The 25,369-nt window shown below is 41.3% G+C and overlaps 7 protein-coding genes and 1 long non-coding RNA gene across 9 annotated transcripts; 4 read left to right on the top strand and 4 right to left on the bottom strand.

Moving 5' to 3' along the window:
- Window positions 1-25: 25 nt before the first annotated feature.
- LOC119135706 (CUB domain-containing protein 1-like) lies at window positions 26-7,311 on the top strand. The gene is made up of 9 exons (XM_037273501.1): window positions 26-269; window positions 1,225-1,431; window positions 1,551-1,904; window positions 1,980-2,348; window positions 3,547-3,744; window positions 3,861-4,229; window positions 4,608-4,955; window positions 5,025-5,112; window positions 5,787-7,311. The coding sequence occupies exons 1-9, from the start codon at window positions 215-217 to the stop codon at window positions 6,196-6,198; spliced, it is 2,400 nt and encodes a 799-aa protein (XP_037129396.1). The 5' UTR covers window positions 26-214; the 3' UTR covers window positions 6,199-7,311.
- LOC119135717 lies at window positions 870-1,695 on the bottom strand. The gene is made up of 2 exons (XR_005100601.1): window positions 1,558-1,695; window positions 870-1,392 (listed from the first exon to the last, which is right to left on the bottom strand). It is a non-coding gene; the product is annotated as an uncharacterized LOC119135717 (long non-coding RNA).
- Window positions 6,232-8,515, bottom strand: clec3ba (C-type lectin domain family 3, member Ba). Its single transcript, XM_037273510.1, has 3 exons — window positions 8,153-8,515; window positions 7,986-8,081; window positions 6,232-7,832 (listed from the first exon to the last, which is right to left on the bottom strand). The coding sequence occupies exons 1-3, from the start codon at window positions 8,409-8,411 to the stop codon at window positions 7,432-7,434; spliced, it is 756 nt and encodes a 251-aa protein (XP_037129405.1). The 5' UTR covers window positions 8,412-8,515; the 3' UTR covers window positions 6,232-7,431.
- A 197-nt stretch (window positions 8,516-8,712) lies between these two features.
- fez2 (fasciculation and elongation protein zeta 2) lies at window positions 8,713-13,273 on the bottom strand. Its single transcript, XM_037273506.1, has 9 exons — window positions 12,751-13,273; window positions 12,288-12,387; window positions 12,017-12,136; window positions 11,825-11,957; window positions 11,516-11,760; window positions 11,318-11,398; window positions 10,746-10,821; window positions 10,599-10,664; window positions 8,713-9,554 (listed from the first exon to the last, which is right to left on the bottom strand). Exons 1-9 carry the CDS (start codon window positions 13,035-13,037, stop codon window positions 9,538-9,540), a joined length of 1,125 nt encoding a protein of 374 aa, XP_037129401.1. The 5' UTR covers window positions 13,038-13,273; the 3' UTR covers window positions 8,713-9,537.
- Window positions 13,274-13,720: 447 nt separating this feature from the next.
- Window positions 13,721-19,063, bottom strand: mrs2 (magnesium transporter MRS2). 2 transcript variants are annotated; one of them, XM_037273504.1, is made up of 13 exons: window positions 18,770-19,063; window positions 18,326-18,621; window positions 18,086-18,150; window positions 17,880-17,916; window positions 17,681-17,793; window positions 15,965-16,126; window positions 15,756-15,886; window positions 15,437-15,553; window positions 15,067-15,136; window positions 14,807-14,889; window positions 14,606-14,723; window positions 14,372-14,485; window positions 13,721-14,300 (listed from the first exon to the last, which is right to left on the bottom strand). In XM_037273504.1, the coding sequence occupies exons 1-13, from the start codon at window positions 18,781-18,783 to the stop codon at window positions 14,241-14,243; spliced, it is 1,380 nt and encodes a 459-aa protein (XP_037129399.1). In that variant the 5' UTR covers window positions 18,784-19,063; the 3' UTR covers window positions 13,721-14,240. The 2 variants fall into 2 exon arrangements, with proteins under 2 accessions (XP_037129399.1, XP_037129400.1); XM_037273505.1 differs by lacking the exon at window positions 18,770-19,063 and having other exon boundaries at window positions 18,086-18,131; window positions 18,326-18,454.
- On the top strand, window positions 16,160-17,619 carry LOC119135714 (integrin beta-1-like). The gene is made up of 4 exons (XM_037273512.1): window positions 16,160-16,441; window positions 16,562-16,874; window positions 16,945-17,223; window positions 17,303-17,619. The coding sequence occupies exons 2-4, from the start codon at window positions 16,642-16,644 to the stop codon at window positions 17,472-17,474; spliced, it is 684 nt and encodes a 227-aa protein (XP_037129407.1). The 5' UTR covers window positions 16,160-16,441; window positions 16,562-16,641; the 3' UTR covers window positions 17,475-17,619.
- A 33-nt stretch (window positions 19,064-19,096) lies between the features above and the next one.
- LOC119135707 (cleft lip and palate transmembrane protein 1-like protein) lies at window positions 19,097-23,853 on the top strand. Its single transcript, XM_037273502.1, has 17 exons — window positions 19,097-19,584; window positions 19,664-19,755; window positions 20,064-20,241; window positions 20,595-20,716; window positions 20,830-20,908; window positions 20,972-21,089; window positions 21,186-21,280; window positions 21,410-21,494; window positions 21,575-21,675; window positions 21,752-21,805; window positions 21,874-21,924; window positions 22,003-22,085; window positions 22,476-22,510; window positions 22,662-22,717; window positions 22,791-22,835; window positions 22,930-23,063; window positions 23,210-23,853. The coding sequence occupies exons 1-17, from the start codon at window positions 19,381-19,383 to the stop codon at window positions 23,259-23,261; spliced, it is 1,584 nt and encodes a 527-aa protein (XP_037129397.1). The 5' UTR covers window positions 19,097-19,380; the 3' UTR covers window positions 23,262-23,853.
- A 265-nt stretch (window positions 23,854-24,118) lies between these two features.
- On the top strand, window positions 24,119-25,206 carry LOC119135716 (prostate stem cell antigen-like). The gene is made up of 3 exons (XM_037273516.1): window positions 24,119-24,263; window positions 24,625-24,741; window positions 24,812-25,206. The coding sequence occupies exons 1-3, from the start codon at window positions 24,221-24,223 to the stop codon at window positions 25,027-25,029; spliced, it is 378 nt and encodes a 125-aa protein (XP_037129411.1). The 5' UTR covers window positions 24,119-24,220; the 3' UTR covers window positions 25,030-25,206.
- The last annotated feature ends 163 nt before the right edge of the window (window positions 25,207-25,369 follow it).

Below are 25,369 nucleotides of genomic sequence, written 5' to 3'. Positions count from 1 at the left end.
AGGCAAGTTGCCTCCCTTACTTGCAGTTTACCTACCACACCTTTCGCACACGTACACACAGAGCCAGGAAGTGGAGTTTGGAGTGCAGATTCATCAACGAACTGCACAGTTGACGAACACTTCCCCCTCACTACGATGAGTAGTCCGGCATGCTCAAAGGTTCAGCGATTCCACTAGGGAACAAAGTCGCAGTACCTGTGAATGGTTCGGCAGCATGCCGCTTTTGAGAATCCAAGTCTGTTTTTTTCTTTTTGTTTTCGTTGCCTCAGGTAAGTTAAGATATTTTATTATAGTAATCAACGATAAAAAAAAAAAAAAGCTCTAGGAAAGTAGTGTTGGTTGGTAACTAAGGAATTACGCAGATTAAATACGGATTTGGTTATTGGATAACAGTGTGCGTAAAGTAGTTCTGTGGTGGTGTTGATTTTTTAGGGAGTGTACCGGTTGCTTTTTTGTTGCGTAGTTTTTTTTTTTTTAACATCGCTGTGCAGGTTTCGGGGCTGGTAGAATATTTAATATACTTTATCAACGTGGATGTTTATTTTGAATGATGGGTAAGCAGTATATGGAAATTTGGAAAAGCTACATATTGATAATAAAACTTTTTTTTTTTATAAACTTTGAAAATCGAAACATGGGGGAAATTATCAATGATTATCATATGTGACATATATTATTCAATTAAAAAATGCAAAGTTTGCAGGCTGATAAATATCTAATCAAATTTAAGTTGCTCTTCAGTTATAGTTGACTTTCTGTATGGTGAATGAGTGGTTTGCCTAAAAAATTCTGAGGTTCTGGGTTCGAATCTTGGTTCAGACTTCAAGTGTGGAGTTAAAATAATCTCGTTGATTTTATTTGGATTTTTGCCAAGACCTCCATCTTATTCCCACATTTCCAAAACTTTCATTTTACTTTCAGTGAAGACCCTAAATTACCCACAAGTTTGAATATGAGTGTGAATGACCAATCCATTTTAACCAAGCAGTCGATAGAAACTAGTTGGATGGGTATATAGAATATATTTTCACTCGACGGAAACTTGATCATAGCAGTTCAGTTACTGATTTCACAAGCGATGAATATTTAAGCCATGCCAGCAGTATTTTCAATCTCAACCTCATCATGACTAAAAAGCGTCCCATTGCAAATGAAACGTTTCGGAAATCTTTAGAGAATAGAAAGTGAAAGCATACATTCTGGTGCAATGGGCTTCATTTCCAGGGATCCAGTCGTTTACCTTCATCCATGATGGAGATACCACTGTCAACATCAGCAGGCTGGCCAAAGGCTCATCATGCAAAGTGTGCACCGAGGGAAGGCAAAATTGTGAAGAGGCGCTATTGTTGAAAGTCGGCAACCCTGTTTCAGTGGAATTCTCTTGCCCCCAACCTGAAGATGAATTCAAAGTGGAGAGCATACAAAATATAGGTAACATTTCCAATCACACAGTGTTGTCTGAATATTTGCAAATATGGCCTTTGAGCACGTTTTTTGGCGATCACGAAGCTATATTGATGCTGACGACTGTAGTAAATATTTCTCCTTAGAATGTACCATCGAGGAATGCGGTTGGTGGTCGGTTCCAGTCAGCACATCGTGGTTGGATTTCCACCGTAGGTTCACCTGGAACCTGAAGGCCTCTAGACCAAAGTCGGTCCAAGTGGACTTCCCAGAGACAGGCATGAGACAGATTCTTCCATCTGAAAAGTGTCCAGATATGCACACCTATACCTTCAAGGCCTTTCAGAAGACAGGCAGTGTGGTCATTGGCAAATACTGCACAACGGGCCCTATCAGAAGTATGCAAATTCTAAACCAGGGTAGCTTCTCTTTGGATGTCCCACCAGGACTGGAGGTCCAAAGTGACTATTTTACCATTTCTGTTGGAGAGGACATCAAATGTAAGTTTGCTACTTGATACAATCTTCTCCATCTTGTCTCGTATCTAAATGGCGTTGTGTTTTGTTCTTTTTTAGCTCTTGCCAAAGTTACATTATCTTTGTCACATGGAACATATTCCTCTGAGTTGCTTTCTCCAAACTTCCCCGAGAGTTTTCCCGACGATGACGTGATGGAGTGGTACTTTGAGCTCACAAATAAACAAAGAGCAGCGATAGAGTTCCTTAACCTGACTGAGCCACGTTGTCTGAAGAAGGAAACTGCGGCCGAGTACCACAACAAAGGCAGGCTGGCGCTGGTGACGGCTCTGAAGGACACCCAACCTCTCCAGAGTCAGGGAGACTTTTCTCTGATTCTCAGGAACTGTGAGATGGATAGAAGACGAGCTGGTTCTCCTGGACTCTCCCTGAAACTCAAGGTGACAGCTTTAAGGACGAGCGCACCAGGTATAACATCGCATTGGATTGAAAATATTGTACATTTAACAAACGTTTAATATTTAGAAATCAGCCATCTTGTGTGCAGTAGTAAATGATTTAAATTATCAGGGCTTCTAAAATATAAGTCACATTTGGGTGTATTTTTAATATTTATGGAATAAGGTGGTAAGATTTTTAAGTCAGGTTAGATTTTATTTGTTGTAGCTCACTGGAGTGGTTGTATTTTTTTCTTCCTCTTGCTATTCAGATTAATGCATTATTTATGAGAAATTAATGTCAGAATATTGGTGAAAATGGGAAAAAGCATTTTTATTCCACAGCTCTTTTCGTAATCCATAGACAAATTAATTGGGGTCTTTGTTGGCTCACTTTTTTTTATTTTATTTGTTTTTTAGTTCTTTAGCAGACCTTTGTAATGATTAATTCTGATAGATAAGTAATGTGTGATGCGGTGTGTTGAAGTGTTTCCCCATTTGCAGGTAAATAATTACTTCACCTACACATTACTTTGCGAAGATCGACCACTAGCTTGTTTTATTTTAGTTGCAACAAAAAGCACAATAAAGTAGTCATGGCATTAATTAGAGCTGCTCTACTTAGGTGTTAGAAAATAAGGTTCCTGCTAATGGTTAAATTAAATGGGAGTTAGAGGAATGACTTCAAATTGTATACCAAGGATGTTTTGTTCTCGCAGTAGAGAATTTTCAGTCTTAACATTTTTACCAAAGTGGTTTGTTTAGTGTTGCTACACATGACAGTCTGGAAGATTGATAAAGATATGGCATGTTGCAGCAGGTAACATATATATTTTTTATTTTCATATCTTGTTGCAACAACAGTACAAGCTGTGATGGCAAAATGGAAAACAGTATGGAATGTGAAGGCCTGCTGTGTAACTAAATCATTTTTTTATTCATCTCACTGAAAAAAATTTTCACTGTGTGAGTCTTTTTTTTTTTTTTTGGATACATTTTAGGGGCAAGTTAGGTGTAGTGATGACATGAAGAATGTGACTTACAGATGCCCTCGGGTTTGCAGGCTCGGGAAGCTCTGATGTTACCTCACCACTTAGTAGTCATGAATGACAGCAGCTCAGCGGGAAACTCCTCCAATGACGAGAGGGATCCTGATTTACTTCTGCTTTCGGAAAATAGGATAATATGGGAGGAAAAAGGCTTGTAACTTTTTTAACTGTTCCCTGCAGTGATTTGTAGCGTGGACCTGAAGAAAATCAATTACCTCTCTCTGCACTTGGAGAGACTGAACCTGTCCTCTGAATGTGAAATGAAGATGAACTCTGTCATCATGGAGAAGATTACAATCCCATCCGGAAAGGTTTCTCAACTGAATTTTCGGGACTGTCTTCCTCAAGACATCAGTGTCACAGCCAGTGGAGTCATTGGTAAATTCACACTTAACTCACACCTACTTTACTCCGTGTGTGTGTGCTTGCCAAATTGGTTATTACAATTATTGTTTACCTTCCTATAAAAGCCTTTATTGATGTTCTGTGAACAGGTTGCAGTCAATTTAAAGACTGCCCAAAGTTTCCAGTGCATCTTGCGGTGCCCTTCTTACCCAGCTGCCTCCCATCCCCCTTGAACGCGGTGACCTGGGCCCTCCGTCCTCCCCCCCACGGCACTGTGGAACTGACCTCTTTAATGGGACCCCTGAAGCAGTCCCTGCCGGGTCAGCTGTGCGACGACAGTCTCATTAGCTTGACCGAGGATGACGGCAAGACTGTAGGCCACTTCTGTCCTCAGGGGGCCATTCAGAAGGTCCAAATCCACACCAACGTAACGGTCACCCTCTCAAAAATGGGCAACCAAACACTGAGATCGTCTGTGAAGCCTCTGTTGACTGCTCGTTTGAAAGAGGAGATAACAGGTAACTCTTTGAATCCTACTTAAAAGTAGTGAAAGTAAAAGTAGTACATTAATAATTAAATACCACCTACCGTATTTTCCGCACTATAAGGCGCACCGGATTATAAGGCGCACCTTCAATGAATGGCCCATTTTAAAACTTTGTCCATATATAAGCCGGACTTTGGACACGCCTGCTGTAGTGGCTCAATATTGGTCCATATATAAGGCGCACCTGATTATAAGGCGCACTGTCAGCTTTTGAGAAAATTGGAGGTTTATAGGTGCGCCTTATAGTGCGGAAAATACGGTATATATTAAAATGCTTTAAGCACCGAAAGTGATCCTCTTCATTTGATATTGGGAAATATGTATTGAAAGTCTCTTCTGTCCAATCCAGAAAGGTACATATTCACATTATCCCCAAAAAGAGACACGAGTCTCCTTTTGGCGACGCCCGGTTGGCCGGCGGGGATGGAGTCCTACGCCACCGTCTCCTGGATCATCTCGCTACCCCCTAAAATGGAAGCGCACTTGAAGTTCATCCACCTCAGCCAGCCCAAGTGTGCCAACCGCCACACCAACATTCGGGTGCAAACGTTTGACAGTTTGGAGGAGGACTACAGCCGAAGGGAGGACGAGGCGGCCGAGGAGGTCACCGTCACCGAGAGCTTCTACCTCAACATGTCTAATTGCATGACAGAGCGAGGAGACTTCATGGTCGTCACAGAGCTAACCGTCCAGAAAAGTACATTTTACACTTCGATTAAATTTCTACAGTCAAGTGCAACTTTGGCTAACATTTTCTCTCACTCAGACCAACTATTGATCATCATCTTGAGTGTGGTCGCTGCTCTGGTCCTCCTGTTCATCGCTGTACTGGTGGCGGTCTGTATCGTAATTAAGTAAGTGGTTTGCATATGTTGTCTGACCATTCTTCTTTTTTTGTTATTTTTTATTTATAACGAAAGGACGGTACTGCCAATGTGGAGTACATCATTTTGACTGGCAAAAACATTTGAATGTATTAACACGTATGTTTGAACATACTTGCAAATATGGTGCATCAAATTTTTTTTTTTTAGCATTTGGCCTACATTATACCAATACGTTCAAAAGTTGTTTAAAAATTGTTTACTCTGATTTTTTTATTTATTACTATGACTGCAGTGTATGATTTCCATTCATCATTTTTCATGCAAAAAATCCAATATTTTTATCAATTAGCCTGAAAATATATGTTCAAATATGTAGCCTGCAAATGTGTTCCAACCTACTTGAAATTACTTTTGAATGTATTTGCCCATCAAAACAGTTTACTCCACCATGGCAATTCTAGAATGAGAAGATTATACAATGAGATTAATTAATAACAATAAGATATTTCCAATAATTGTAATTTAAAAATGTCCATAAAAATGAGCAGCCTGTTTTAAATCTTCAGAAATCAACAAGGGCACATCTTTCTGGTCTTAAATTAAAAAGGAGTTAATATGTCACAGACATTATAACTCACCTAACTTTTAAAATGGAACACTTTTGAGCTCCTGTACATTACTAATTGTCTCTTACCAAATAGGAAGAAGAAAAAGAAGATCAATCATCAGGTGTCCATCTACAATCCCAACGGCACCATCTTCCTGCCGGGAAACAACGGCTTCCCTAAAAGCCGTGAAGACAACGAGTCCCATGTGTACGCCTCCATTGAGGACACGCTTGTCTACACCCACCTGCTGAGAAAAGGCGCACAGATGGGAATCTACACAGAGTCGGACATGGACGACCCCTACACGGAGACAACAGTCTCTCCACTATCTAAAGACGAAAACAACATTGAGACGGGGGTTTACCAAGAGTATCCGCAGCAGGGACCCCCACTTCCCAACAGGCCCCCCAGCCACGGCCACACCCTGGTGGACAATGTGATTTACGAGGCACAGCGCACCTCGGCTACGATGGAGGCACGGCTGGATCCGGAGGGAGGCAACTGATAGGATGCGGGATTTCCACTTGACTTTTTTTTTTTTAACTTGGAGATCTTCATTCCTGGATTGCTTGAGACCTTGTTCTTCCCGCATGGGTTTTTGCACCAAATTCACAAACTAGACGTGCTCAGACTTGACTGCTGCTGCCTGCTTTTGTCTTGGCAGTGCTTCTCTTGTGAAATCAGAACTGAATCACCGCTTACTTAACAGAAATGGAACACATTCCTTTAAAACTCACAAGCTGATTTTGGGTGGAAGACAGATAACACACTTTTAAAGACTCAAGACGTGCGGCCGTAACATTTTACAGTCAACTTTTTGTGTGAGTTTCTTCTCATCTTTTAGAATTAAAGACATTTACACAAACTTTAACTTGGCTTGGACTAATACGTGCACTGTGTACCCCCAACACGATTTTTATATCCCAAAGTAATGCCTGAAAGTCACTTTACTATAATCCCAAATGTCTGACAATGTTTGAAGATGTTTGAAGAAATTAATTTCATAATCTGACGTAGGCCTCCTCTGGGTGAATGAATAATTGTGAGGTCATTTTATTTGGATGGTGGAAAAGTTTACGCAATCCCTTTGTACCTCTTCATCTGCTTTTGTGACTCAGAATTTAGACTCGGTGATGTGTAACAGAAAATATAGCCCCCAGCAGATGTTTGATAGTTTGTGATCATTTTGGCTCTTAACCCCCCCCCCCCACACACACACACACACTCACTCTGCAACCAGCTCACAGTTTACAAGTACTGTATTCACCGCTTCTCATTTGTTTTTGTGGTTTGTGTTTTCCAAACATTTCTCTTCCTACTCGAATGTTTCACTTTTCTGAGCTCACAGGCCAAAGCAGTGTTGAGTTCAATTCCTCAAGAAATGCTTGTTGGTCTTATCTTTTCCATGACTGCTCTGGAGACGAAAATATTTCGTTTGATGCTGAATTTTTGTCCCGAGCAGTGCACAGAAATGACATGGAGAAGTTTGTTGTTGTATGTATTTTGGTTTATTAGCTGATGTTTTAAGGATAGAAATCCAATGGTGTTTACCACGAAATCTGCCAGTAAATTATTTCTTTTGTTTTCTGCTTTGACAATAAATGCAGTGTAAATTCTACACAGTAAAATGAAAACGATTTTGTGACTACTGTTGTAAATGAGGAAGTGGTTAGTGCATTATTTTGAAACATTACATGATGATGGTTATACTCAAATGGCATTTTAAAGGCAATTCTGCTCACACAATGTTAAACTCACACACGGAAGCCTTCTCACCTCGGCAACTCTCATCAAACCATTTCCCGTTGGCCGTGGTGGCCAACACGCCGCAGTTCTGGCTGCGCCCGCCGTCCGGCTGCATGGTGATCTCGGTCTCCCAGTTCTTGAAGCGCAAGCTGGACCCCGATTGGTCCAACCACTGGCCTTCAGTCACCATGTCATTGATCCCCAGCCAGATGGACTCCTCCGGGCTGATGCTCTGCCGCACGTAGGCGTAAAGCTGGTCATTTTCATCGCCTCTCAGGGGTGTACTCAGGCTGCCCCCTTTGGCGACACAGTCGTCACTAGCGGCGTGGAAATTCTTCTTGACCGGATCGGCGAGTAAACACTTGCCTGGGACCTTTGTTCCACGAAGACACACTGACATGGAAGGATTGAGAAATAGATTACCCATGATGGAGTATGCTTTGGGTGAAGAGCTGTTACTTTCAATTGACAATCATTAGATGCTGTGGTATGCTTTGGATCATGACCTATTTCTGTGGTTAGTCAGTATTTATGAGACAAACTTACTTGACTGCAGAGATTGCTGCTCTTTCAATAAGTTCAGGTCATTAACAATGTCTTCAATTTGTTTCTTGAGTTCCTCAATTGCAGCATTGGTCGAGTCTGATTCAAAGAAATGTTGATGAAAAGTTAGCATCATATTCTGAGGTCTAATATATGATTGCTGACCTTACCTTTCTTTGTGCTTCTCTTCTTTTCTGTTGTCTGTGAGAATGTGCATTGGATCAGCAACAGAAGGCAAAACACCAAGCGGAGACTTTGAGTTCGTTCCATGATGAAATGCTTCAAAGATGCTGTAATGATGTCAGGCTGCAGCTTGGAGTTGGAGCAGCACCGCTGAATGGCGCAGCGTTTGGGCGACGACCTCTTATCTTGGACTTCACAAATGTTTTGCAGATGTCTTACAGGCGTTTGTGTTGTTTTGGAAAGCATGAGAGGAGGCGGGCGACTGGATTGCGCTAAAACTTTGGCAAGATTATTCGGTTTCGAAACGTCTTAATTCAGAAAGCTGTTCTTTCAATAAGCTACAACAGTAGCAAAAAGTCATTCTTATTGGGCCTGAAGAGTAATTATATGTCATTTAATTTTCAAGTGTTTGGAAAACTGTGACCTGCATTTTGGCTTATTCAAGTATTCAATGATCTCATTATTGTTCAATTTTCTCATTGGTTGAATTTGTGTCACTACCAAACATTTTTTTAACCATCTTCCACTCAGAATCACAGAAACCAAATAACAACATAAATAAATATATTTAAAACAGAACATTTGTCAAATAAATGAGCAATTAAGCATTTAACACAGTCCAGTAATCAGACATTCAGTAAAAATACCGTATGCCCTTTACAATGTACAAAATTTCAAAAGGCAACATGTATGGAAATCATCAATAGAAGTCCTGCAGAGTTTACTGCTCTTGTTCACAGCATGCACAGTGACACTTGTGTCTGACAGTACTTGGGTCAGACAATACTAATTATCACTCAAATGCATAGTTCAGTCAGTTAATTAGCTCCTTGTAGCCAGTGCAAAATATTTTAGGCAAAACACAATCTTCGCAGTTGGTGGAATACTGATAAGTGATGTTTGTATATGAAGCTTTGCAAACCGATCTCTTGCTGCTGGTGGATGAACTTTTTTTGCTCTGTTAACATCTTATCTGTGTGTTTATGTCTTTGCAGTATCAGTGCTGTTTAATAATAAGCAGCAGCTGTATTGAGAATACAAACTTGTCCTCTGAGTAAATTAGCCCGGAAGCCTCGTTGTGCTTTGTGCACATTTGATCACAGCTCGGTAGGTTGGAAGCACTTTGGATTAATGCAAAGCCCTTTGCATCGCACAAGCAGTGCAGCTCCTCGGGCATATTCCTTTGACGCACAATAAATATAAAAAGAGAAATTAAAAATGCAAACTAATCAAAGTCACAAGAAATTGAAAGGGCGCATCTTGAAAAAATGGAAATGAAGCATTCAGTGAATAAATATGCTGTGTGTTTGTGAAAAACGATCGGTTTCATCATCAGAAGCCTCTCCCCAGTGTTTGGCTTCATCCCTCCAGGCTACGTTGGGCAAAGCACTGGAACAACACACAGATAAATATTAGCAATTAAGATGTGTGACGCCTCAGCATGCGGTCAATGATTAAAAAAAAAAAAAAGTGGAGGGGAAAATTTGAATCCATTAATCAATTACAATACACATTCACCAACCACAATATTAGGAACGCACGCACAATCCGTGAGATTCAATACAAGAGTGACAGCTAAATTTCGACAGTTAGAAAGTAACTCCTTTAATAATAAGTTTATCATTGTGGATGTATTTGTTTTTTTCCAGATCAAACACATTTGTGCAATGCGGTTTCGCACCACACCAGTCGCAATAAAAATAGCATTATTTTGAAACTAATGAGCCAAAATTGGATGGGAACGGATCTTTAGAGCATGTACGTGTACTTGATGTGGTGGTAGTAGAATTACATTTAGTGTATGCCACAAATTGATGAAAAATAGACTATTGTTTTGTAGGAGTGGGTCAAGTCTAATCATTAAATATCAACGGTTGTGCAAAGTGTTATTAGTGGCGCTGCAATCTGCACATTATCAGGGATCAGCCATGCGGCATAGTGACGCCAATTTGTGAAGCTAAGGATAAATAATTGGGGTTGAAATGCACCACAGTTGTAGGGGGGGGGGGGGGGGGGGGGGGGGGGGGGCACCTCGCCACAGTGAGCAACAACATCATAACAGTGCAGGTCACATGAAGATTGTTACAAACCTCCCAGGCTGGCACTCACATCACAGCTAGCGAATGGAAGGCAGCATTAGCACAAGAATTAAAGTACAAAGACAAACAAACCAAAAAAGTGGAGAGGGAATGTTTGACACTCAAAGTAAATGTGTGCTATATTTGAATTTGGATCTTGACCCAAATTTGTGGGATTACAAAATACAGTGTGTATACACTGCATGCACACATTCACATATGCACAGACAAACAAACACACACACGCTGTGGTGGTGTCTATTTTGTAAACTTTTGATAACAGTACAACATGAACAGTTTGAATATGAGCAGTCTCTAGCAATGTGCATTGCAAAATCAACTTGGTATGTCCTACCTTTGAGAATGTAGTTTGTTAAAAGGGCCGGGACCCTGTCGCTGTCGTCTCTCATCGCATGCAAAACTGAAATGGGGGGAAATGAGAACGAGGGGTCCCTTATTTATGATGCGGAAGAATCAAACTTAAGGGAAGAAAGAAACTCACTATTGATCAGGATCTGGAGGTCCTCGATAGAGGGAGGTTGTCCTTTGTTTTCATACGGGATGACGGTGGTCAAATACTAGAAATAAAAGTATATAATTATCAATGAGTTTTATTTAATCAAATCAGGACTTGCACAGCATAGTTTTCAAGGTGATCTTTTTGCGCAGCTTCCGAGTCTACCCATTTTTTTTTTCTTTCTGTAGCACATCAGGTTTTTATTATGATAATTTTATAGTAATAATAATACAAAAAATGAAAATATCCAACAAATCTAATGGGCTATGAAAAAGTAAAAACATTTTTTTAAAATCAGTGTCAAAAAATATGTTTGGGGACACACTAAACCAACTCTGATTAAAGTTTGCAGAATTATTGATTTGTGTGTTTAAGCCAACTACAGTTAACAGATAACGTTTCAATGTCCCAAGACTTTTGTCCATATATATTATATATATACTATATATATATATATATAATATATATATATATATGTCCATCCCTCTTCATCACGCAATTCACATAGTAGTCATTCAGTCATCAATTAGTACACGGAAAAAAATAAATAAACAAACCTGTCTTTCACTGCATCCACTCCGGAATGTTTGTCGAAAGCTGTTTTGAATAACAGAGGAGAGGCCCTCCATAGTGAAACGCTGAGGATGACGGAAAAAGTAACAAAGAAAAATATAAGAGCGGAAGGAAAACGGCAAATGCAAGACCACTGTGTTGCCATGCTAATAAAGCAAGTCGGCAACAAATAATACACTCACTGTTCCAAGCGACATTCCCGTCGTCGCTTTAAGTTTCTTCTTCTTCTTCAGCGCCTCGCGATGCTCCTTCTGTCGGTTTTGCACATCGATGAGCGCCGAAATAAAAGTGTTCTTCACCTCCTTCTCAAAGTCCAGCTCATCTCTAAGAGCCAAACGCTGCACCAGCTCCTCTGAGAGCCTCGTGACGGCAACCTCCGTCTCCTCCAGACACTCTTTCAACTCCGCCACGTTGAGTCGACGCACTCCTGCGCGCACACACGCACTTGTAAATGGTGCAATCCTCCAACAACATTTAATTGTAGCACTCACTTTCTTCATATCTTGGACTTCTTCTGGGGTACTGAACATCCAAAGAGGGCATACACAGGTCAGACTGCGAAGGAATGTTCTCTGCTTCAAAGTCAGACGAGTCTCTCATCATTTCTTCAATCTCTTCAATCACCTGCACAGCAAGAATCACCTTTAAATTTCCTGCATTTCAAACACGTAGGAGCTACTCACCTGCTCGGCCGTGTAGAGAGGTTCCTCGCCGAGACACGGGACGATGATGGAGTCCATGTCCAGTTGTTCCTTCCGCTCCTCGACTTCAGACACATCCCCTGCGATGTTACTCGTCTGACTCTAAGTAGACATGACAACAGGGGGGCAAGGGATTTAATCATCCGCAGCTCGAAGCACGGTTTGTCAGATGAATGGACGAGAGATTTGGCGGGGAGTAAAAGTGGGACACGCTGGGAAGGAGGTGGGTGTGGGGAGGGATGGGATCACTGACCGCATTCTCCTCCGGGTTGAATGCGGGCATGTGTGCCCGGGACTGTTTCCAATCCATCTCCAACACTTGACCATAGCTTTTGCTTAAAGAATCCCAGATCCTGTGGGTACATGAAAAGTAGCATCAGATGCTTCTGTCAACTCCAATGAATGTTATTTTCTCAATGTCCACAACTGCGTCAAAGACACAAAAAGTAGCCCTATGCAATAGTTAAAAACAAAAAAAAATTGAAAAAGGTTGGTCGGTGATTCCTTGTTTACAGCATATGATGATAAAACATACAAGGGGTTCTGTTTTCGACGTGCTGCAAAACGCCGCATCGACTGTTTACGGTATATTTTCCTCAAAATAAAATAGCAGGTTGTGCAAGACATTTGGCGTTATTGAACGTGGTAGCGCACCCAATGACGTCATTTAAAGCGTGCCATTGTGTCAAGAGCCATCCAGCAACACTACTACTCACTCGTCCCCCTGAAGCGTGTCCTCGGTGTTCACCGTCACCGCGTCGCCCACTGTGGAGCTCCCACCCCCGTAACACAAAGACAACGTCCCGTCGAAATCGTCCACCAGGTCCTCTGTGGATGTAATAGCACCGGTTTCCCCTCGAGAGTCCGGAGGTCCCCCATCATCTTCGTCGCCGTGGATAGTATACAGGATCAGCGTCTCCGCGGCGGGCACAGCGCCTTTCAGCGGCCGATCGCCAAACAAATTGGGCCGGCCGTCGTGCAGAAGAGCGGTCGGCACCGCCATAACCCGCAGGGACAGCCCACTGGGAAATAGATGGCGATGGATGTGCGAGGCTGACAGGCCGTGGCATCCCCCCCCTTCTCTCAACCCTGCAGCAAAGCCGCCAGGCAGTCTTCCTGGAGCGGCGGCTCAAGCTGGACGTAGTCGATTAGTAGCTGCATCACACCGCCCATCATCAATATTTCATCATGTGTAATGCTCAGTGCCCTGCAGTCTGAATCACTCGTACATTGCTTACTTAAAAATTCCATGTGATGTATAGTAATAGCGCCCTCTATGGGGTTGAACGACAACAACAACAACAACTCAGAAATATCATTACGCCAAATTTGTTCACACAAAAATATTGTCTTATTTTAACATTAAAAACATCAGGCATCCGTTTTAATTGTCATCCTCAAATTTATTACAATAGGTGATTATTTAAAAAAAAAAAAAAATCAAAATAAATGAAACATTTAAAAAAAATCATAGTTAAAACTTGTCCTATTTTAATTAGATATTCTGTGTATTGAATGAACGAGCCGCACGATGGTGGTGAGGAAATGGACAAATAAGGATTCCAAACTACGGACAATTTAAAGTCTCAATTGAACAGTACACGTTTTTTGGAATGGGGGAGGAAATCAGAGTTCCTTGAGAAAACTCCCACAGACAACAAAAAGTATTATCTGGTGAATTTGGACTGACAGCATGATTAATCATTTGTTTACTATTTTATATTATTTATTTTTATTAAGGACCAAAACATCTGGTATTTTATTTTTAGGAGGCAGAAAATAGACACTGCACATGCAACAATGTAAAAATGTTACCAAAACATTAGTTATATAATTTAATATCTGCTTTTCCTCTTTGTATGATTTCAAAATACAGAATCAAGATAAAATACACAAATCACAAGTCAAGTTGTTTAAGTTCAACTAAATTCTGACAATTTAAAAACCTGTACCCACAGAAAGATGAATCAATTTGTGGAATTAAATAGCTACACGCAGACACATTTGTCTAATTATCCCGAAATAACACAGACATATGTCACTTTAGAAGATTATGATACATTGCAGTAACAAATAAGGCAAGGAAATAACACTTGACACACTCTGAAGTGGGTGAAGGGAAGCAACTAATTTGCATCTTTGTCAAATACATGAGGTCAGTTTGATGGCCTTAAAAGTGCTAAAGGTTCAAGATATAAAGCTAGCATCACCTCAATCCAGTCTTCATGTCTGATGCTTTCAGATTTCTCTTCCAAACTGGAGGAATCTATCAAAGAACCACAACAAAAAGATAATTGAAATGAATTTTCTCACACTATTTAAGGCATATATACTCACTGGTGGTAATAATGTAGGTTCTAGGTGTCGTCCTAGAAATGACAACAATCGCCTCCAAATCAGGCCGCTGCCAAGGAACATGAATCCTGTAACCAGCCAAAAAACACGAGGGTCCTGGAACACAGAAAACATTTTGATGCCAATAAATATCGTTATGGTGACATGGACATCTAAAATCAATGTCACAAATTCTGAGATCTCAAACCGTGAAGCCCAAAGAGAAGGCAATCTGACCTCTTCAAAAGTCGACTCCAAATTCATTCCAAAGGCTACGCCAATGAGACCAAATAAGGAGAGTGAGAAGGTCCCCATAGTCAGTTGCAGGTTCAAACGCATCATCACATTTCGATGGCTAGAACAAACAGCAATTGCCTTTCAGTTGATTTGGACCCGATTGGGTCGCAGATTCTTCAAGAAAAGGACACTAATGCACACCTGTCCAGATTGATAAAGATGACACTCTCCGAGTCGTCGATCAGGCCTTTCAACTCCCTGGCCTTGTTGCTTAACTCTTCAGCCTGCATGGGCCGGTGTGACGACACAAGCACAACATAAGAATGTTGTGTGTAAGTCACAAGTGTTTATGTGTAAACACCATAGATACACGGGCGGAGCTAGGATTTATTTTCCTTGGGGGGGGGGGGGGGGGCATGGGGTGAACAATGATATTTCAGGGGGTCTTTTAACATTATTACCTGCATGTAGTAATTATCCAGTAAATGTTCCATCTCCTCTGCATGGTCAATCCCCAAACTGCTCTCCTCACTAGAAATACAAATCAAGACTGTAAAAAAGACTCATGTAAGAATAAGAGTAAGCTGTCCATACAAGCAAATAATCAAGAATGCAGGATAAAATACGGTTTAGAAATTTAAAATCACAAACAGTTAAGCCAAAAACTGGACACAGTTTGAGGTAAAGATACATTTTTCTCACAGGAGATGGCACAAGAAAATGTCAAGCATGTGAGAAGTTTATATTTAATATTTATTTATTTATGGAAATGTTCTATGTAACACACTGTTCTTCAGAACAATCGCACATGCACTGGAACGTCTGACTTACAATGCTCTCGGGTCTGTCCACTTGGTGAGACACAGCTCTTCAATGATTTCGTCCTCATCTAAAATCTTCAGCAGGGACTCTTTGAAAACCTTAATGTCCGTCTCCAACTCTGATAAACTATCAACGAGTTTCGACAAACAAAGAGACAAACAAGTTCATTAAATCGACAGCAAACGGTGAACATCAAATCGAATACATCGTCAATACAAGTGATTGGTTGGCCAAAAATAAATGAGGAAAATAAAATGCTCTTGATCTATTTGATGGCTGTTATTGCAGACCTCCTTTCAACTCTGCCTTCATGACTCTGCATGGTTACCTCTTACTGTTCTGCAGCAGTACGTGCAGTTTACTTCTATCAGCTGACAGGATTTTCGGATCCACCAGAGACTCCAAAACGTCCAATATCTCCGGTTCAACTTTGTTGAGCCGAGTTTGTAAATTGTTGACCTGTTGACGGAGGTGTGCTTGAGCCTAACGTTGTCATGTTGGTCAAAGCAGATTCAAAGAAGAAAAGATGGGCCTCACCCTGTGCTGCAGGATGGCCTCCAGAGCCCTGAACTCAAAAGGCAGGGAGTGCGTCTGTGAGGTCAGCTGCGGGCCAAGCTCCAGGACGAGCCAGCGTTCTAACCCCAGCCCACGGAAATCCAGCACCAAAAGACAATGGGGAGTCACAATGGCTTTCAACGTCTGTGGGGACGCAAGACGTTGAGATGTCGTTTGAACTAAGACCTCCAAAGACGGCCCAGTTTCAATTTGCTAAAATCTTGTTATGGTTCACTGAGTTGAAGGTCCATTAGCCAGATCTGATCAGTAAATATTTGAGGCCAAAGGCTCAAGCTATAGAAGAGGCCGGTTTTGAAATCAATAAAGTTGACCAAGACTTACAGAATCAGCGGAGTCGTCCGACTGTCCGGCAGTAACTTTAAGTTAACCTCACTGAAGCGTTGCCATACAAAGAGGCAGACGTACCAAAGCAACTTAGCGCCAAGAAAAGGAACTTGAGTAAGTTTTGCTCATGTCTATTTACAGTAAACTATTCTGAAGAGGAAAGCTTTACTAACATTCACAATATTGTTTCACAGAAAAGAAATCTTGTGCTCGATTTCCATTGTTTGTCTGCAGGATGGTTATGAAGACGGTTTGTCTTTTCCTCTTGTTGCCCCTACTGTCATCTGGCCAGGCTGAAAAACAAACGTTTCCTCATGGCGAGTCGAACTGCGAGGGAGGGAAAGCAACATTGCCAGATGGATCAAGACTCGAGCACTGGCAGAGATGAGCAATTTTGTCGCGAGGGACCAAATGCTCCACTGTGCAGCGGTAGGGGAACGTGCGAGGAAGGCGACTGCGTATGCCACCGTCGTGAAAACCCAAAAGAACAATACATGGGGAGGTTCTGTGAGTGCAGCAATTTTGATTGCCCATATCACAACAACAGGTAACGACCACAATAAGCCCTGACGACTCGTTTCATTCTGTTGCTAGAAAGTGTTTCATTCTTTCTCCAGCATATGCGGGGGTCACGGCAAATGCGAGTGCGGACGGTGCATATGCGACAACGACTGGAGTGGCGAGGATTGCGGCTGCTCCATAGGTACAACTTCCTGCGTGGCGTCCAACGGGCAATTGTGTAACGGCAGAGGGATGTGTGAATGCGGAAGCTGTCGTTGCGAGCCACCGTACGCGGGTTCGACTTGTGAGCATTGCCCTATTTGTTTGGGCCCCTGTCTGACTCACGCAGAGTGCGTGGACTGCCGAGCGTTTGGAACAGGACTCAAAAAAGACAGGTGAGAACTTCATTATAATCATCATCGGCCGTGATTATTATTATTTTTATTCTCCTTGAGTGTGTTATCTGTTCATCAGGTGCGAGGCCGAATGCGACTACCTCATTTTGACCAAGGTGGCGAGAAAAGAGGATATTCAGACACCCTGTAAAATGATTAGCCGCGAGGACTCTTGTTTCTTCTACTTCAGCATCACCCAAAGCCCCGCGGGGACACACTGCACTGTGGCGGCAGTGAAAGAATGTCCATAGCGGAAGTGATACATCAAGCTAAGGAACTCTCAGCTTTCATTTTAATGTTTCTTTTGCAGCATTTACGCTGTAATATGTGCGTCTCTATTGGGTTTAAAAAAAAAAAAATAAAAAATACCACAGCCATGTGAAATACTACATTACCAATACGATGTGATCCATTTGTTTTATTCTAAAGAGACATTCTGTCCATATTTTTAGCATACCTCCATTCGTAGGATAATGCAGTTGTTTCTAGTGGTGAGGCTGCTACTGTGCTGAAAGCGAAGATCCCTCGCCTGAAGACTTAGCTCTTGACAAAGCTCTGTTTTCTTTTTCTCTACAAAAGAGAAAAAGAATAAACAATAAAAAGTACTGTAAATGCACTCAACATGAAAAAAAAATTATACAAAAATACTGACATACCGAATGATGTGACATTTCCCTCTTGGTCAAATCTCATCTGTCAAACCATACGAGAAATTATTTTCTAACTGCGAATGATGTGAATCCTGCTAAAGCGTCATTAAGGTCACGCAAAATCATTTTGTTGTCAGCTGTCTCTCACTTTCTGGACAGGGACGAGGTCATTCATTAGCAAAAGCGACTTCTATGAATAGAAGACAGCTTACCACGACAAAAGGTGGTGGCACAGTGGAAAGAGGAGCTTCTGTCATTCTGTGGCGGACAAAGGACACTGTTAAAAGACAGACCATTTTAAAACAAGATTTGTGAAAGTACAAGAAAGCTGGTCTTAAATACGACAAAAGTATTTTGATCGTTTTTTGAAACACTTGGATTGCAAATACTTTTAAGCGTCAACAATTTGATCAGCATACAATTTGATCATCATGCAGTTTTATCCTTCTTACCAGGCCATGCTCCTCCTCCTCTCAGTAGGTTCTTGTTTCTTGCTGAACCTCTTCTTCTCGACTCAAGCAGCAAATGACGACTTGCTTCAGGAGCAGCTTCACTGTAGTTCATTGGTGGCACTGTGCATGTTTTGCAGTAGAGCATGCCACGACCAACCATGGGACTTAGAGCTTCATTCCCTCCCATACAAGAGAGAGCACCAACAGAGCCTAAAAGGCGTTTAGAATGTCCCCTGTATGGAAGATACATCCTTGGGCAGCTCAGTATTCTGTGTAGTTTCATCTCCAGAGCAATCCTATACTCAAGACCATGCAAAACAACGAAACGGAATTGTGAGTGAGGATATGATTTGTGTTTTGAATATATTAATGAGCTAAAACAAATGGTATGCAGGAAATGTCAATAAGAGGCTCAAGGGTATAAAATGAGAATTGTTTTTCTACCGTATTTCTGCCATTATTCTGTATCCTTCTTCACGTGACCGTCATTGCTAGTTTGCATAGCAGCTGCTAATAAGACACTATGCGCTCCAAGTAAAGTTATCGACTTCAGATCTTAATGACAATGACGTCAAGCACAAGAAACACAAGTCAACTTCACGTCGCTAACTGCAAACTTGGGTAAACTCACAAATACACACGTTACGACTCGATATCGGAATGCTAATCGAGTGGTTGCAGTAGCCGGTTGATTGAAAACCTGAAACAGGATGTGTCCTACCCATCATGCACCGCGATGACGCCAAAGATCTTCAGAGAAGGTAGATCAGTCTAAACGTGTATTCACGATCGCTATAAATTAGGATGGAAAATGACAATTTTATTATATTTAAATGAACAATTCTTATATTTCTCAGGTGTATGATGAGGTATTATCGATGTGCTTTAAAACGTCCCATGTGGGTGAGTGTGCGTTGAAGCTGGCAAAATCGCGTAGCATCATCATCCATCATCAGCATCCGTCTCGGAGGAGGATGCTGCGGCGAGACCGCTGTCGACCTTAATCCTAATCCCAGTCCCATTTACTTTTCATTCCTTTTGTTCGCATCTGCATCATGTTCCCATCGTGCTGTTCTAAGCCTGCGAACAGCGGCGGTAAGAGGAGCTCCATGGCCAAACTCGTCCTGGGGGTGTTTTTGGTCTACATGGCCCACACCGCGTGGCTGCTGTACGGATTCCTCAACACCAAATCCTGCGATGAGGGACGAAGGGAGGAGGGCTGCATCACATCCTACCTGTCGGCCAGACCAAGACTGCAGGTAGCTTTTTTTGTCCCTGCTTCCCCCCCCCATGAGCACCCCTAGACTAATGACAAATGTCTTTTTATTTCCCGTCCAGTTGAGTGTGTTCACCTGCCTTGTTCCAGATAACAGTCAGCTCAATCTGGCTCTGAGAATTGATCCATTTGACCCGCATTCTACATTTGAGAGGTGCATCTTTAACAATCACTTACCTTACTGAATGTACATAGTCATATCCTACAGTAGGTATGTAATGCAATTCATTCATGTGGAATGCTATAATGTATTTACTGTAGTATAGGGTAACATGGTGCACAGTTGGGGTCCTGCAGATTTAATGTGCGAGACTCCCCCTTTGGTACCTCCCATCCCTCCCTACTATCAAGGCACACGTGCACATAGTGACAAAAACACCCACACATTATATTTTCTGTTAAACATATTGATTTATAAACAAATTAGAATACAGCAATAAGAAAGTTTGTCTGCGCATACAGGAAGGTGAATGTCCCCTTACCTGAGGAGACTCGCGCCAACGGCAGCTTGTATGCGGTAGTGTACGTCCACAAGGCCAGCGTTTCCCCCTTGGAGGACAACCGAGAGGTGCATCATGCAGCTCTGCTTACCACCCACATAAGCCCCGTAAACACTGAAGGGCATAGAGAGACAAAGAAGGTACACAGACTTTCTTTAAGTGCTTCATCTACTCAATTTAAAAACTCGATTATTCAGATGTTTCATAATGCTGAATTTTGATACCTATAGACAGTGCAAGTTTATAGTCAAACTAAACATAAAACAAATAAATCTACTAAATACTTAGAACAACCAAACCTTAGGAATGGTTTGCTAACTTGTGGAAAACTAATCTTTAGCATGTTTGACAACACAAATCACGGAGCAAAACGTCATTGGCCAAAATAAACAAACCAACAGTTCAATAATAAGTATCATTATCATAAGTATCATACCATCTAGCTTTAAAAAAAAAAACTACAAATCAATTTGTGTGTGTGTGACTTGATTAGCGCTCCAAATTAAAGCATCCTGTATCCCACTGGAGACCCCGCCTGTCAGTTACGATGATGTCAGAGGACTTCACCTTCACCAAGGGAGGACTCCCCAGCGACATGCGCCGTTTCATTCGAATGTAAGTCACGTGATCAAATGCAGTAAAGACCTAGAATACTGATTGGACTGAAAATAAAAGGGAGAAATTCACCATGAGTCAATTCCTCCATTAAGCTTAAAACGTTGTGTCAGCTCACAGGAAGGAAGACGGATACTCTACCTCCCTCTTCTGCTGATTGACGAGCTCAGCTTCAGAATGCGAGATCTCATGGTAAATATATGAAAAAAATCAAGGATTTATTGGCGTGCTACTACTTAATACATCCTTCCATAGGAGATCAACAGAAGCACCACTCATCTGCCCCTCACTGTGTCCTACGAGGGCATTTCTCTCAGGAAATTCCGATTTTGGGTCCATCTCCAGGATGTGGTTTATTCCCTGCGGCAGTTTGGTGAGTATGAATGGAACAATTTACCACTCAAATTAAGGTTAAAATGATGAATGGAATAACTTCAAGTGAGTCGTACACTTGTCTTTGTTGATGCAGGCTTCTCCGAAGAGTATATTGATGAAATTAAAGGGACCCTGGTTGGCTCAAATCTGTATCTATTAGTTCTGACTGCCCTCATCACAACCCTGCAAGTAAGACTTTGTGTCCAATTTGATCATATGAAAAATGTTACTTTGGGTTCAAATCCTGATTTATGAATGTGCAATGGAAAATCAATGAGTATAAGATTTCAAAATGCGATATTCGTCTAACCTTCACAGCTCATTTGTGAATTTCTGGCTCTTAAAAATGACATCAGCTCCTGGAGGAAAAAGAAGAGCATGGCAGGAATGTCCAGGAAATCTGGTAAGAGCCTGTCATGCAAACAATAAGAAAATAATAAAGCGAGCCTGCAAAGCATTATATTTTGCGGACTTTCAAAACAGTTTTGTGGCGAAGTCTCGGGATTTTGGTGATTTTCCTGCACCTACTGGGGGAGACCAGCCTGCTAGTGCTAGTTCCTGTTGGGCTGGCGGCGTGTGTGGAGGTATTACATCATGTCAGAAATAACACAAAGTAGCAAATAAAAATTGGACTATACCACTGGCATGTTGTTTCATCAGGTGTGGAAGGTGTTGAAAGTATTTCGGATCAACTTGCCGTGGAGACGACCCTGCGTGAGTATCATTCACATTAGCATCCGTGCAAAGTGACATGACAATCAATGTTTGCTCTCTACATGAAGGTAAACAAGTTGGATGAGGAAGAGCGGAGGACATTGGAATTTGACACACAGGTGCTTCTACCTGCAGTCATGAGTTCATATTATTTGTTTCCTTTTGATCATTTCACTTTTTTCTTTCTTTCTCCCAAGGCATCAACATACTTGTCCTACTTGATCTATCCCCTGTGCATCAGTGGAGCTATTTTCTCACTGGCCTACTTACGGCAAAAAAGGTGAGCGGCTCACTGTCGTGCTTCTGCTCTGCCTCATCGTATGTATTTGGAGCAATATTATATCATGCACATTGCGCTGATACAGTGGCGTGCATAGGGGGAGGACCAAAGGGGTGTGGGCCGTCCACCTGAGGGAAGGCGAACACAGTTTTAGCGCAATAATAAGAGCCAATAGCTATTTTATAATTAAAATAAAATATTGTTCATCCATGTAATCATGCAACCATCGATCCAGCCCTCCATCTGAACCGCTTATCCTCACAAGGGTTGCAGACATATTTTACTTATATTATTTTTGGTGACAAAGTCCTTGTGATGACGAATGCTTTTAAAAATGAAACGTGCATGTTTGTGGCTGAATTAACCCATAAATAAATTCTGTTTTAACAGTTACTTCTCCTGGATGCTCAACAGCCTGGTAACAGGTGAGCCATAGTATTGTTTGTGCATATTTTAATTTTCTTACACCTGCTGTAGCCTATAACATAGATTGTATACATGCATTTCTCATGTACATTTGAGACAGAGTCGTTAATTAAACGCATGAAAAAAATATTTCAACATTGTTAATTATAGGAGTGTATGCATTTGGCTTCCTGTCTACGGCTCCTCAGCTATTTATCAACCACAAGGTGAGTATTATAGCAATTTAACCTTTTACAGTGTGCTTTCAAGCATCTGATGTCTTGTGACTTTTTCCATCAGCTGAGATCTGTGAGCCACCTGCAGGGGGCAGTGTTGATGTACAGAGTAAGTGGGATGACTTTTCCTCTGGAGTTCTTGATATTGCATTTCAGATAGATTTTTGTTTTTTTTAATCAGATTGTCTTTCCATTCATTCCAGGGAATGAACACCCTGATTTCAGACCTATGCTCCTGTGCTTCCACGTTTTCCTCATCTGAGGCATTCTTGTCCTCCCACCAACTCTCCTGTTTCAGAGATGAGCTCTTCTTCTTCATCTACCTCTACCAAAGAAGGTAGCAACACAAGATTCTCTTTTACGTTTACAATCAGACCCGAGCCACGTACTTTGTGATTTTGAAGAAGACACACAAGAGTTGGCTGCTGTCTGAATGTTCATAGAAATAACTTCCTATTGTCTTCTTTTGTCCTTCTCCATCAGACGTTTTGCCTTAAGGGTCAGACCTCACGGCAAGAAATTAAAGACTCAGTGAGCAGGCAGGAAAGCACAAGTGAGACATTTGACTCTGCAGCAGCAGCAGCATCTGGTCCTTTCCTCATCCAACACTTTACAATTACATCCACAGCATCGTACAACCTTATATGATTTTGCTTTGTATGTTTCTTATGCATTTAAGATTCATCCTGGTCATGCTGCAACTTACTGAGGTTAGCTAATAGATACCCAATAACTAAAAACTTTTAATCTCCCACACTTTACTCTAGCCTATAATGATCATTTGTTGTTTTTTTTCCCATTGTAAATGTAAATAGACTGAATGCAAACTGCTGAATAGCATGCTTGGAGCTGATTTTTGAATTAGAGAAATGAACTGCATTTGTGTATGCTGTTTCTAAACCGACTTGAGTTTGCACTTGACAAATAAAAAAATATTGTTTGTCCTTAAGTTCAGGTTGCGCAATGACTTACAATGAACAGAATACAGTAGTTGATCTAAGTACAAGTTTGCATTTTTGTGTCTATAATTTATTTTATTTTTTTATCTAGTCAGTGAGTTAATGAGTAATACTTTTATTTGGTTTTGGTATCTGCACACGATATAAATCTTGTTTGGATCAATTCACTCACTGAGAGGGCGTTAATAAAAAGAGTTGGCACTTGACTAGACAAAAGAAAACAAACAAGTTGTCAAGCACTTTTGCAGTGCAAGTCAAGCTTTGCATGAATCAAAAAGGCTTTGCGTCACAAAGGAAGTAGCTTGGATTCGACAATGTGATTGACAGTCGAAGAACTCGTGACAAGTATCTGTGAAACCAAACGTCAAGGAATGTCACGCACAGTCCGCTGCAAGATGACATTTATGAAATACTTTCAATTGAATGCCACTATGGTAGATAACATGGAACTGTGATGAAGTGGATTTGTACCAACAGAAACTCAACACACACACACACAACAAATTGCACACTCACCTGAGTCATTGTAGCCGAGATGCTGCTTGTGCTCGTCTTCCTCTACCCACTCTTCTCTCCAGGTGAGTTGTTATGCTGCAGGTTGAAAGGTTATCAGGCTTTTTTTTCCACACAAAGTTAGGGTTGAAGAACCCACTGTAATTTGTTACAAGACAAATGAGCTGACATTTTCCAGAATTTAAGAATTTTTTTTTTGTGTGCTGTTGACATGAAAAACACAAGAGAACTAGTCATGTCCTTTTTGAGGTGACATTATGTCCTACAATAAAGACTGAATTTAGCATTTTTGACTTGTAAAATTCTCTTACTGTTACAAAAGATCTCATGAATAAAGTCCAAAGTCGTTTTGAGCTAATTCATTCATAGTGGTTTTAACTTTTTCTACCAAAGTATTCTATTCTACATCTTGTCTTCTCCTTGCAGGACTTTTATTGAGCTGCTACGTGTGTAGTTCGTCTCTCACTAATGATGAGTGCAACGCAAGCACACAGGAATGTCAAGCACCTCTGGACACATGCATGACAATCGTGGACACTTTAGGTACCCATACGACGTGCTGCTCAGGACGTGGATGAAAAGCACATTTGCTGATCTTTTGCGTGTTACGCAGGTAACATGAAGGCCATCGTGAAACAGTGCGCCAGCAGGGCCACGTGCAACGGGGCTGCCTCTACAGCTTTTGTGGACTCCGATGGAAACGGGAACGCAGTCAGCTGTTGCAATAGTTTTAACTTGTGCAACTTTAGCGGAGGAGAGTCCATTCACGCCCAAGGAGTCTTCCCTATGTTGCTGCTGGTGACTGCGGGCACACTATTGTGGTCAAACTGAGGGCAAGAGGTCACACTGGGGTTTATGTAATATAGCTTTGACAATATTTGGGACTACTACAACATGATTTAATTGTATGTTATGTTGATGAAAAATATATTTTGCCATCAGTTTTCAATGTATTTATATTTTGAGGCTTAATTGAGTAAAACTTTTCCATTTTAACTTCTGCATGATTTTTATTTCATTGTTTTTTCTTGCTATTTAACAAGGCAGACAAAATAAAAACCAGTGTTTACTAGTACGACTATTCTGTACAATTGACCAGTGATGCACACCAGTACAGTTTACAATATAGCAACATGAGCAGATTTACACAACAGCAAAGAGATAAAATAAA

This window comes from Syngnathus acus, chromosome 16 (assembly GCF_901709675.1).
Source record: "Syngnathus acus chromosome 16, fSynAcu1.2, whole genome shotgun sequence".
NCBI lineage: Eukaryota > Metazoa > Chordata > Actinopteri > Syngnathiformes > Syngnathidae > Syngnathus > Syngnathus acus.
Note: the sequence above shows the minus strand (reverse complement) of the source record. Positions and strands in the feature narration are given on the sequence as shown.

Coding starts and splice junctions, on each gene's coding strand:
- mrs2 (XM_037273504.1), bottom strand. Junction 15,887..15,964: donor AGGCCATCCTGCAGCACAGG/GTGAGGCCCATC, acceptor CTCCGTCAACAG/GTCAACAATTTACAAACTCG. Junction 14,486..14,605: donor TGGAGTCGACTTTTGAAGAG/GTCAGATTGCCT, acceptor TCTGTGTTCCAG/GACCCTCGTGTTTTTTGGCT.
- fez2 (XM_037273506.1), bottom strand. CDS start 13,037: ATGGCGGTGCCGACCGCTCTTCTGCACGACGGCCGGCCCAATTTGTTT. Junction 12,388..12,750: donor GACACGCTTCAGGGGGACGA/GTGAGTAGTAGT, acceptor ATGTACCCACAG/GATCTGGGATTCTTTAAGCA. Junction 11,761..11,824: donor AAGTCCAAGATATGAAGAAA/GTGAGTGCTACA, acceptor GTGTGCGCGCAG/GAGTGCGTCGACTCAACGTG.
- LOC119135707 (XM_037273502.1), top strand. CDS start 19,381: ATGTTCCCATCGTGCTGTTCTAAGCCTGCGAACAGCGGCGGTAAGAGG. Junction 20,909..20,971: donor TCAGAATGCGAGATCTCATG/GTAAATATATGA, acceptor ATCCTTCCATAG/GAGATCAACAGAAGCACCAC. Junction 22,086..22,475: donor GCCTACTTACGGCAAAAAAG/GTGAGCGGCTCA, acceptor CTGTTTTAACAG/TTACTTCTCCTGGATGCTCA.
- clec3ba (XM_037273510.1), bottom strand. CDS start 8,411: ATGCTTTCCAAAACAACACAAACGCCTGTAAGACATCTGCAAAACATT. Junction 8,082..8,152: donor GAAGAGAAGCACAAAGAAAG/GTAAGGTCAGCA, acceptor TCTTTGAATCAG/ACTCGACCAATGCTGCAATT. Junction 7,833..7,985: donor GCAGCAATCTCTGCAGTCAA/GTAAGTTTGTCT, acceptor CTTCCATGTCAG/TGTGTCTTCGTGGAACAAAG.
- LOC119135714 (XM_037273512.1), top strand. CDS start 16,642: ATGGCGAGTCGAACTGCGAGGGAGGGAAAGCAACATTGCCAGATGGAT. Junction 16,875..16,944: donor TGCCCATATCACAACAACAG/GTAACGACCACA, acceptor TTCTTTCTCCAG/CATATGCGGGGGTCACGGCA. Junction 17,224..17,302: donor ACAGGACTCAAAAAAGACAG/GTGAGAACTTCA, acceptor TCTGTTCATCAG/GTGCGAGGCCGAATGCGACT.
- LOC119135706 (XM_037273501.1), top strand. CDS start 215: ATGCCGCTTTTGAGAATCCAAGTCTGTTTTTTTCTTTTTGTTTTCGTT. Junction 4,230..4,607: donor TTTGAAAGAGGAGATAACAG/GTAACTCTTTGA, acceptor TGTCCAATCCAG/AAAGGTACATATTCACATTA. Junction 5,113..5,786: donor GCGGTCTGTATCGTAATTAA/GTAAGTGGTTTG, acceptor CTTACCAAATAG/GAAGAAGAAAAAGAAGATCA.
- LOC119135716 (XM_037273516.1), top strand. CDS start 24,221: ATGCTGCTTGTGCTCGTCTTCCTCTACCCACTCTTCTCTCCAG. Junction 24,264..24,624: donor CTACCCACTCTTCTCTCCAG/GTGAGTTGTTAT, acceptor TTCTCCTTGCAG/GACTTTTATTGAGCTGCTAC. Junction 24,742..24,811: donor GACAATCGTGGACACTTTAG/GTACCCATACGA, acceptor CGTGTTACGCAG/GTAACATGAAGGCCATCGTG.